The 10,787-nt window shown below is 46.2% G+C and overlaps 1 protein-coding gene across 2 annotated transcripts in view; it reads right to left on the bottom strand.

Moving 5' to 3' along the window:
* Positions 1-4,673: 4,673 nt before the first annotated feature.
* SDHA (succinate dehydrogenase complex flavoprotein subunit A) overlaps positions 4,674-10,787 on the bottom strand; it is a 28,100-nt gene continuing 21,986 nt past the window's right edge. For both annotated transcript variants that reach the window (XM_059416784.1, XM_059416785.1), the window contains exons 12-15: positions 8,813-8,924; positions 8,511-8,641; positions 6,325-6,438; positions 4,674-5,030 (exon numbers count right to left, since the gene is read on the bottom strand). In XM_059416784.1, the coding sequence (XP_059272767.1) occupies positions 4,944-5,030; positions 6,325-6,438; positions 8,511-8,641; positions 8,813-8,924 (444 nt within the window). In that variant the 3' untranslated portion in view covers positions 4,674-4,943. The remainder of the gene's footprint in view (positions 5,031-6,324; positions 6,439-8,510; positions 8,642-8,812; positions 8,925-10,787) is intronic.

Genomic DNA, 10,787 nt, shown 5'->3' with positions numbered 1-10,787 from the left:
TGTGTCCACACTCACACACACACACACCCCTTGTATGTACCCACACTGAAGCCACTTGGATTCGGTATTTGTGCCTTGGGTTGTCATCAGGACCACCAGTGGCTTGCACTGGGACACTGCATGCTCGACACCTTCACTGTCACTTTCCCTCCTACGCACTCGGGTGCAGAAGTCGAGGAGACAGACCCAGCTGTGCCCAGGCCTTCCCCTCCTTTCCAACCATTGTTTTGTCAGACTTCAGGAAAGAGAATGACTTGCCACTTTTTATTTAACTCAGGAGTCCTTTGAGTACTGCCCAACTTACCCTATGTGCTGCTTAATAGGATACCAGCGAGGGTCTTCACTGGTGTCAGCCAACCAAATTTCTGCAACGATGCAACTGCTCTGCTGTCCAGTGTGAGAGCCGCTTGCCACATGTGCCCACTGAGCACATGAAATGGATCAAGATGACTGGGGAGTGTAATCTTGAGCTTTATGTGATTTTAGTGAACTTGAATAGCTATGTGGTTATGGCTAATGCCAGGGACTGTTTTAAGAATATTGTACTGTATCTTTTCTGGTCCATATTAAAAATCATCCACATTTCTCTGGTTAGTATCCTAGTTTTTTACCTTGATGCACATTAAAAAAAAAATTTACCTGGTCTGTCAATTATTCTAATATATGGGTTCTCTTAGAAACCTTGAACATTGGGGCGCCTGGGTGGCTCAGTGGGTTAAAGCCTCTGCCTTCAGCTCAGGTCATGATCCCAGGGTCCTGGGATCGAGCCCCACATCGGACTCTCTGCTCAGCAGGGAGCCTGCTTCCTCCTTTCTCTCTGCCTGCCTCTCTGCCCATTGTGATCTCTGTCAAATAAATAAAAATATTAAAAAAAAAAAAAAGAAACCTTGAACATTGTATAAAAATTTCCAGTATGAAATACTCTGTCCCATAGAAACTTGCATCTCCAGACCACCTACTCCCCAGTGGTTTTCTTGGTTTCAGCATGTTCATGAACCGGTCTGCAGGTTGATTTTTGAGACGTAGCAGACGTAAGGCCACTGCCCTCAGTTACTTCTTTGAAACCAGTCAGCCCCTCTGTCATCTTACATGCTTCACATACCTGCCTTTGCCAGCTTTTCATTCATTGTCCTAACACTTAAGTGATGCTCTAATGCCCGTATTTATCCTCCCACTTCTGTAACATTCTTTGGCCAAGCTTTGTTTCATCTGCTGGTCCGGATGGAGGTCTGAGGTGGTCATCTGTCCGCAGCCTGTTATTTTCTTCTGGAAATCCTCTCCTTCAGGTTTGTTGAACCACAGCATCCCCTGCAGGTGGTTTTCGAACGGTGGTCCCTGAACACACTACAAATGCAGATTCTCAGGACCGCTCCCAGGACCTACTGAACCGGAAGTCCTGGGTGGGGTCAGGAATTATTCAACAATCCCTCCAGGTGACACTGATCCACATGCAAGTTCCAGAACTGCTGCTTCCAGTCGGCAACAGGAGAGGAATTAGGCACAAACAAGTCAGAGGCAGAAGACTGGGAGCAGCCGACAACAGTGGAAGAGGACGGCTGCCCCGAGCAACTCCACAGTCTCCCTTTTATTGGATAGAAAACAGTAGCCAACAGAAGGACCGATGAAGGTCACACGTGAGTCACCTCTTGCAGGCCAGCAAGGAGCAGGATCAAGTTTACAGTTAAACAAGCACATGCAAAGGACTCATCTAACAACGGGCGATTCTGGGAAGGGAAAAGAGCGAGAACGGAAAAGGGAAGCAGGCGGTTTTCTTTCTGCCCTGAGCTGACGGGGCCTTCCCGGCTTCTGTGAAGGGGCGGCCTTCGGCCCTGAGCGAGCCGGGCATCCCCAGCTGCCAGCTTCACGGTGGTATATCGTCCTCCCCCAAGACCTGTTGCCAGCATATGTATTTAAGGCCGTATCTAAATGTGCTTGGTAACTAGTAAAATCCTCCAGGGGTTACAGTGAAAGTAACACATTTTTCCGAGGGACAGCAGCACAGAACCACCTTAGGGAGAGCAAAAAGGGGGTCTCTAAATTCTGTCATTCCTTACTCATTTATCTGAAGGGATTCCTCTGTGAAATTTTCTCCAACCACTGAAGTTACCATGAATGACAATTTGTGGATAAAGGGGAGGGTAACCATTTCATTCTCCTTTAATTATGCATTTTCAATGTTAGTAGTTAGTACCCTCGTTACTTCCAAGGATGACTGCCCATGTTTTTGTTCAGTGTTGGCTGAGTTTTAACTATCATTCTAAATTAACGTACTGACGTTTTTAATAGAGTGAATCCATGGCTATCACGGCTGGGGGGAGAGGGGAGTGGCAAGCAGACACCACAATCCAGGTGCTTAGAACCCACTGGTATTGGGACAGAGCTGGAAAATGTGTGTGTGTGTGTGTCCCCTAAAGAAAAAAGAAAAGGGGTGCTTGGGAGGCTCAGTCGGTGCGGTTAAGTGTGGCTAAGTCTCTGCCTTTGGCTCAGGTCATGCTCCCAGGGTCCTTGGCTAGAGCCCCAAGTCAAGCTCCCAGCTCAGCGGAGAATCTGCTTCCCCCTCTCCTAGCTATTCCTCCTGCTAGTGCTGACAAATAAATGAGTAAACCTTAAAAAAGAACAAAGGGGTGCCTCTGGGTGGCTTAGTTGGTTGGTCATCTGCTTTCGCTCAGGTCACAATCTCAGGGTTCTGGGGCTAAGCCGCTGCTTGGTGGAGTCTGCTTCTCCCTCTCCTTCTGCCCCTCCCTCCACTCATGATCTCTTTTTCTCAAATATAGAAATAAAATCTTTTAAAAATGATTTTAAAAAGAACAAAGAAAAGAATTTACACTTACATTTCTATTCCAAATTTAGTATTGCAGGATTACTTCTATTTCTCTTTCTCAGAAAAAATCTGTTTTAGCATTGACATAATCAGTTACTAGCTTTAACTAGTTTAATACCACACAATTTCGAAGTGTGAACACCAATATTCCCATTAACAGGGGTTAATGGGATGCTGATGAAGCACAGGGTTTCTTAGTGGGTCCATTTATCCTTAAAGTTCACTGAAACTGTAAACTCCAAAGTTCTATGTTCTGATGCCACTTGAAATGACACTTTGCTCTTAGGACAGTCATAGCAGCTGGACAGTCATTTGCAGTCGGTTGCAGACACTCCATGCTGTGTGGCCCCGCACCTCCCCAGGACCCACCAGACCTGCAGCTTCTTGCCTCAAGCACCTGCGACTCGGCCTGGGGTCTTTCTCTGGTGGTATTAGTGTGGCAGGGAATGGGGCCAGGAGCTGATACTTGGATGTAGCCCTCAAGCCACGAAACACATCCGTCCCCTTACTTGTGCAGCAGTGTGAATGAACCACAAGTCATGATGCTGACTAAGAGAAACCCAATAAAAAGAGTGCATCTGTACGGTCCCATTCGTATGTAGTTCTGGAGCATGCAAGCCCATCTCTCGGGACGGCACCACTGGAGATAAGGCGGGGGGATTACAAAGGGGCAAGAAGAAACCTGGGCTGGTGAACGTTTATTGACTTCTGTCAATCATACCTCAAAAGAACTGTTAAAAATGCTAACCCCCCAGGGTGCCTGGGTGGCTCAGTGGGTTAAAGCCTCTGCCTTCGGCTTAGATCATGATCTCAGGGTCCTGGGATCGAGCCCCGCAAAGGGCTCTTTGCTCAGCAGGGAGCCTGCTTCCGGGTCTCTCTGCCTACTTGTGATTCCTCTCTCTCCGTCAAATAATAATAATTATTATTAATAATCAGTAAATAAATAAAAACGCTAACCCCCACCAAAGAAAGAAGGAAAAAGAAAAATGCTATATTTAAGGTAAAACTTCTCATTATATGATTGCCAAACATCTCCAAACACTTGCTATCATTCTTTTTTTGCAAAGTTGTAGGGACTCTCCACCACAGAGAATTTGGGGAAGAGAATCTGAGATCATCTAAAAGAACATGTGCATTTACCCTTGGACCCAGAATTCTACTTCTAGGATTCCACCTCAAAGAAAAGAACTTCACACATGAAGCTACTCACGGTGGCACCCGTGGTACTGGAAAGAACACAGACGTCTACCACTGGAGGGTAAGGTACATTCATGCAGCCGAAAGAAGAAGACTCGCTGATGAGAAGAATGATCTCCAGATATCCACACAAGGTGTGCACAGTAATGCAAATACAGGTTTGCTTTCTTTTTCTCTTAAAACACTAAGAAGAGAACTGAAGTGGCTGCTGTGGGGGAGACAGGGAGGATTCGGGGACAACTGAGGTCAGCTCTGAAAACGTGAATGTTTTACGGAATTCCCAGATAATCCCTACAACTGAGAATCAGTGAAATCAATGACCCTGACTGTCTCGGCCCGATCGTAAGGAAGCCAGCCCCGCACAAGCACGAAGGAGGAAAGGGACCCTGACCGGCACCTGAAAGCAAGCCAGGAAGGAAGAAACCCACTGACTTCTGTTTCCTTTAGTATCTGGCTACTGAAATACCTCAGGACACATGGTCACCCATTAAAGAATTTGCTTACGAAGAACAAGAAGGAAATGAAATGTTTGTTTTCTTCATGTGCTGTCAACACCAAAATGCATTTTTACTTAATATATATAAGATTTCTGGATTTCGGTATTTTAGGTCAACAAATATGCCTCAAATTAAACAGTATAAGCTTTAAATGGACGTGGAGATAGAAGTTTGCAATTTATTTATGATTTATTGAAGAATCAGGCCCAGTTTTATTATTTCACAAGAATGAAGCAAAGGAGAAAGGCAGGCTTCACTCACACTTCTGGCTGCTGATTCCCAGAAAGCTTCCGGCCACCGGGGAGATGATCCCTAGTCCAACGGCATTCCTTACTCGCTTGAGTACGGATTTTAAAAAGGTGATCAGGAAAGGAGAACAGGCCCGAGCTATTATACATAATTACAAAAGCTGGTCAACTCTGGTCTCGTCAGTAGGAGCGAATGGCTGGAGGGACCGTGGCACAGTCAGCCTCGTTTAAAGTCCTGTCGATCACTGGTCTGTATTCCAATGAAACCTTAAAAAGAAGAATCGACAATAAAACAAAAACCATACAAATAGCATTCTCTTGTGCCTTTTTTGAAAAATCAGCTATAAAAGTTATTTGCAGACATATTTCAGGAACTTAAAAACACAAGGACTCACTGCAGTATTTTTCAGTAACAAAGTAAAAAATGATCTAAATGCACAACAGGGGACCAGCCCCATAACTTATGGTAAATCCATGTAATGAGCAATTAAAACAAATGTATTAAATTCTTGATGCTTTACACAAATGGACAAGAAGTGAAACCCTGCTTACAACTATCATTCTTTAATTATGTTTAAACTATGTATTCACAAATCGTTTTTCCTACTTGTATTTATATACATACACGTAAGGAAACGTGTACGCACATACATGCAAAACCTGCAGGAAATATTTCAGAACGGCAGTGAAGGCTACCTCTGACTGGGCAGCTTACAAAAATTAATTCTATTTTTGTACTTTCCATACTTCCTTTTGTAACTGTGAAAAGCCTTGAACATTACTAAAAACAGGACTGTCCCGAGAGGGAAGTCTGATTTCTTTCTCTAACACTGTCAGAAAAGAGCCTTCATGCAAAATTAAGGAAGTTACTGCCTACCTGAAAACAACGGACACCTGAGGCTCTCCGTATTAAGTGATGGCAAGAGAGCACAACATTGTTTCTGCAGACTCACATAAACCATCAAGACTATCCCTTCCAAGCCGGAAGGACGTGAGGGTAAATACTTTATGTCTTATTTCTGATTCTTAATGCCCAGCAGAAATGCCAAATGGGTGAACTATGCTTTGCTGCAGTAAGACTAGGAGCCTCCACTGTACTGACACTGGCTGTTCCTAGGACTCTGCCCACCTCACCCCCTCCTCTGCCTGCTCTGCGCCCAGGCCAATGCTACTGGCTGCACAGAATACCCCCGGGCGACCGGAGGCTGCTCCCAGGTGGTCCGGCCAATGGGAAAAAAGGAGTCTTTTCCTGTCCCACTCCTATCCCCTGTCCTCACTCTCAAGGGGCTCCAGAATCATCATCACTTCCCTTCACACCAAGGCTTGGGTGTTCACTCCCTGCTGGGGGCTAAAGCTGTGGAAGGCCAGCCCTTAAACCACCCCCTACACCGGATTCTGTTTCCAGGCAGAAGCCCGAGTGTCCTTTCCAGGAGTGTCTCAATTCTGTCACCCGTCAACTAAAACCCCATTGGTTCTCCCAGCCCATCGTATGCTGAACTGCAGCACGTGTGGGACTGCACACGATCAGTGAACACGTGAGCACAACACGCCCCCCTCATACCTTCCCAGTCTTGACATCAACGTAGGAAAGGGTGTGCTTCCTCCAGTGCGCCTCAAACGGTTTCTTCTGCTGCCCCTGGATGGGCTTGGAGTAGTCATACTCGTCAATCCGCTCCTGAGGCCCGAGAAAGGAACTTGATTTCAGCAAACGCCCGTAACAATTGCACTTCAAATTTCTTAGTTCTCTAACAGAGCAATGTAAGTGGAAACCAGGGCAAACTCATTAAAATGATACACGGGAGACTAGTCTGATATGAATCCCCCTAGATCCCACTCAACAAGGAGGTATCCACTGTCCCAAGCAGACCTGGGTCACAGAGAGCAGGACATCCCCAGCCCATCTTTCAACCCAAGCCCCTTCCCTTCTACGATTCCTAGTGAAAACCCATTTTGCGTGTACCTGACCGAGAAGAACACAGAGTACGAGAGAAGTGCAATTAAGTCCCAACTCCAAGTGGGACGGAGAGAGACGACCGTCCCACGTTTGCCGGCGGCCAGCCTCCCGGAGCACCCGTCTATCCCGCAGCGTGCGGGCAAACCGTTCGCTCACCCCAGTGCCTCCGCAGCACAAATTGGCCTGACGTTTCATGCAATTGAAAGTTCACCAAATACTTTGTCTTTTTGCTCATATATAATTTCTTCTTTTAGCTTTTTTCATTTAAATGTTTCACTTTAAGCAATTACATTAAAATTTTATTCAAAAACTCTTAAAAAGAAGCTGAATACTATTAAGGGACAGCCTACACACGGTAATGGAGAAAACATACAAGAGCTGCTTTAAATAAATACCAGGGGCACCGCTGACTCAGCCAATGGAGCACGGGTCGTGAGTTTCAGCGCCGTGCTGGGGTACAGATTACTTAAAAGTAAGATTTAGAAATTGTACCGAACTGAGGACTGACAGGGGAGGTGGGTGGGGGATGGGGATCAGGAGGACGTCTGCTGTGATGAGCCCTGAGTGTGGTATAGAAATGATGAGTCAGTGAATTCTAATCCAGAAACCAACACCGCACGTGTGTCAACTACCTAAAATTTAAATTTAAAAAAAGTCAAGAGAATAAAAATTAAAACACAGAATTGTACCAAAAGCAGCTTTCTATAAAAATAAATGAATGAATAAAACACCAACCCAGAAGCAAGCGGGGCTGCGGCACCCTCCCTTCTTTCTAAACACACAGCAGGGGTGAGTTCTCCGGGGCCAGCAGCCTCCACCTGCCCGACTGCTGTGACCGAACAGAAACTCGTTCACCGCGGTCACACGAACTGCCAACAGACCCACAGCTGGGGAGGCGTCTACTTCTCAGTACAGGTGACGAATGTGCCTCATCAGGCTGAATCTAATCCAGCTGCAGTGGCTGGCAGGTCAATTAGTAAAATTTCACAGTGACTCAGAATGTCAGCCTCTTGCTGGGGCCAATCTTCCCACTTGCCTGTGCCCAGCTGACTGGTGTGGCTGCTCCCAGCTCCACCACACTGTCCCGGACCAAAGCCTATCTGTCTGGAAGGCGGTGTCTGCCCTCAAGTGCCCATGTCCTCAATGTTTTCCCATCATATGCTGAGCGCTCTGTCTGGAAGAATCTGAACTGTACTCTGCATAAAGATCAGGTCATTCAGGGGCATCTGGGTGTCTCAGCTGGTTAAGCATCCCCCTCTGGCTCAGGTCATGGTCTCAACGCTCCGAGTCTCCAGCCCCGCACCGGGCTCCAGCCCCGCCTCGGGCTCCCTGCTTGGCAAGAAGTCTGCTTCTCTCTCTCACTCTTCCCCTCACCCCCCGCCCGCCTGCTTCTGTTCGTGCGTGTGCACGCTCTCTCCAATAAATAAAATCTAAGAAAAAAGAAAAAGAAATCAGACCAAGATGAGGTCAGGCCTCAGTCATTTACTCATTGTTAACATTTTCTGGCCGAAGTACACAGACTGCGGGCTAATCTCGGACCTAGGAAAAGTCGGGTAGGCTCCCAGCAACGCCACTGCCAGGAGCAGAGGCCGAACTGAGGCAAGAAAAAGTCATGTTGGTACCAGACACAGTGACACCGAAGTATGAGAGTTATCAGAGGGGCAAAAAAAGCATTTTTTCAATTTATTTTTGGGAACATGGAGTGAAATGTACAGAAGTGCACGGTGAGGGACTGAGCAATGCCAGCGGACAGAGGTCATGACGTGCCCCTGGGATGTGCTGTGAGGACGCACCTTGTAATCTTCCCGGGCATGAGCGCCCCGCGACTCCTTGCGGGCCTCTGCTCCATAAATGGTCTGAAGCGCACAGAGCATCAGGTTCTGTAGCTCCAGGGTCTCCACCAGGTCGGTGTTCCAGACCATTCCTGGGGACACACAAGGCACCCACTAGAGACAGCATCCAGTCACACGTGTCCTCAGGGCTGCCGCTGTGGGCTTGCCAGCATCCACTCACACAGCAGGGACACACAGGACTCTGAGGCAGCCTCGCAGATACCCGCGCCTCAAGTACACCCAGGGCCCCACGAATGGCTCACCTCGGTCAAAGGTCTTCAGATGTTTCAGGTCTCCATAGAGCTGGCTGATCTTCTCACAACCTTCCTGTAGCACGCTTCCCACACGGAACACTGCAGCGTGATTCTGCATCGACTGTAACACAAAATATCATCTGTAAATCTTCAGTTGGTGTGCAGCCAGGTCTAAAACTGGTAAACCCTTCAGACTTTTTCTTGTGCGTTTCATTTTCACTTTTAAAGATTTTATTTTGAAATAATCTCTAAACCCAATGTGGGACTCAAACTCACAACCCCATATGCGTACATGCATACACAGCACATACACACCCATCTTAGTAACCATCAGACACCGCTTTTCTTGGCTATTGTAAACAACACTGAAATAGACATGGGGCACAGACATCTTCTGGAATCGTGTTTTCATTCCCTCTGAATACATACAGAGCTAGGATTGGTGGATCACACAGTTCTATCTTTAACTGGGGGGGGGGGGGGCTCCACACTGCTCTCCAGAGCGGCTGCACCAGCCTGCATTCCCACCAACAGCGCGTGAGGGCTCCCCTCTCTCCGAATCCTCGCCAACATTCCTGTTTCTGGTCTTTCTGATACTAACCATTTCTGACAGGTGTGATGAAATGTGATTCTGATTAGCATTTCCCCCACGATGAGTGATGCTGAGCATCTTTTCATGTCTGTTTGCCAACTGCAGGTTTTCTTTGGAAAACTGTCTGTTCCGATCCTCTGCCCATTTCTTAGGTTGTTTTTATTCTACCGAGTTTAGGAGTACTTTGTGTGTTTTGGGATAGGAGTTCCTTATCAGATACATGACTTGCAAGTATTTCCTCCCATTCTACAGGCTGCCTTTTCCTTTTGTCGGTCTCCTCTGCTGTGCCGAAGCTCAAGTCTGCCGTGGTCCCAACAGTTTATTTTTACTTTTCTTGCCTCTGCCCTTGATGTCAAATCCAAAAATTCACCACCAAGACCGCCAGTCAGAAGCTTAATGCTTGTGTTTTCTTCTAGGAGTTTTATGGTCTCGGGTCTTACGATCAAGCCTTTAATCTTTAATCCATTTTGAGTCCGCTTTTTGCACGTGGCTGTTCAGTTTTTTCAGCACCATTAAAGAGACCGTTCTTTTCCCAGTGGATATTCTTGGCTCTTCTGTTGTAAATTATTAGCCATATACACTGGTTTATTAATGAGCCTGCGGCTATTCCATTGATCTACAGAGGTCTGTTTTTAGGCCAATACCTTACTGTTTTGATTACTATTCCTTTGTAACATAGTTTGAAATCCGGGAGAGATATGCCTCCAGCTTTTTTTTTTCTCTGATTGCTTTGGCTATTCAGGCTCTTTTGTGGCTCCATATACATTTTAGGTTTGTTCTATTTTTGTAAAAAATGCCATTGGAATTCTAATAAGACTGTACCAAGTCTGTGAACAGCTTTGGGTAATATGGAAATTTTATAATATTACTTCTTCCAGTCCATGAGACAGAAATCTTCCCACTTATTTATGTCCTCAACTATATTCATTAATACTTTATACAATTTTCAGTGTACAGATTTTTCCCCGTCCTTGGTCAAAATCATTCTTTCTGATGCAATTGTAAACAGAATTATTTCCTTAATTTCTCTTTCTGAATGTTCATTATTTGTGTAACAGAAACAACAGATTTTCATGTATTGATTTTGTATCTGTCAACTTTATTGAATTGACTTACTAGTTCTAAGTTTTTTGGTAGAGTCTGTGTCATGTGATCTGATATGCCTGTAAACAGGCACTTTTACTTCCTCCTTTCCATTTTAGATGCCTTGGTTTCTTTCCTGCCTGACTTCTCCAGCCAGGACTTCCAGGGCTGTGCTGAATCAAGTGGTGACAGTGAACCTCTCTGTCGAGTCTCCGGGATGAGAAAAGCTTTTGGCTTTTCACCCCTGAGTCTGACACTAGCTGTGGACTCGTCATACACGGTCTTCGCTACACTGGGGTACACTCCCTC

Source organism: Mustela nigripes, chromosome 12, assembly GCF_022355385.1.
Source record: "Mustela nigripes isolate SB6536 chromosome 12, MUSNIG.SB6536, whole genome shotgun sequence".
Taxonomy (NCBI): Eukaryota; Metazoa; Chordata; class Mammalia; order Carnivora; family Mustelidae; genus Mustela; species Mustela nigripes.
Note: the sequence above shows the minus strand (reverse complement) of the source record. Positions and strands in the feature narration are given on the sequence as shown.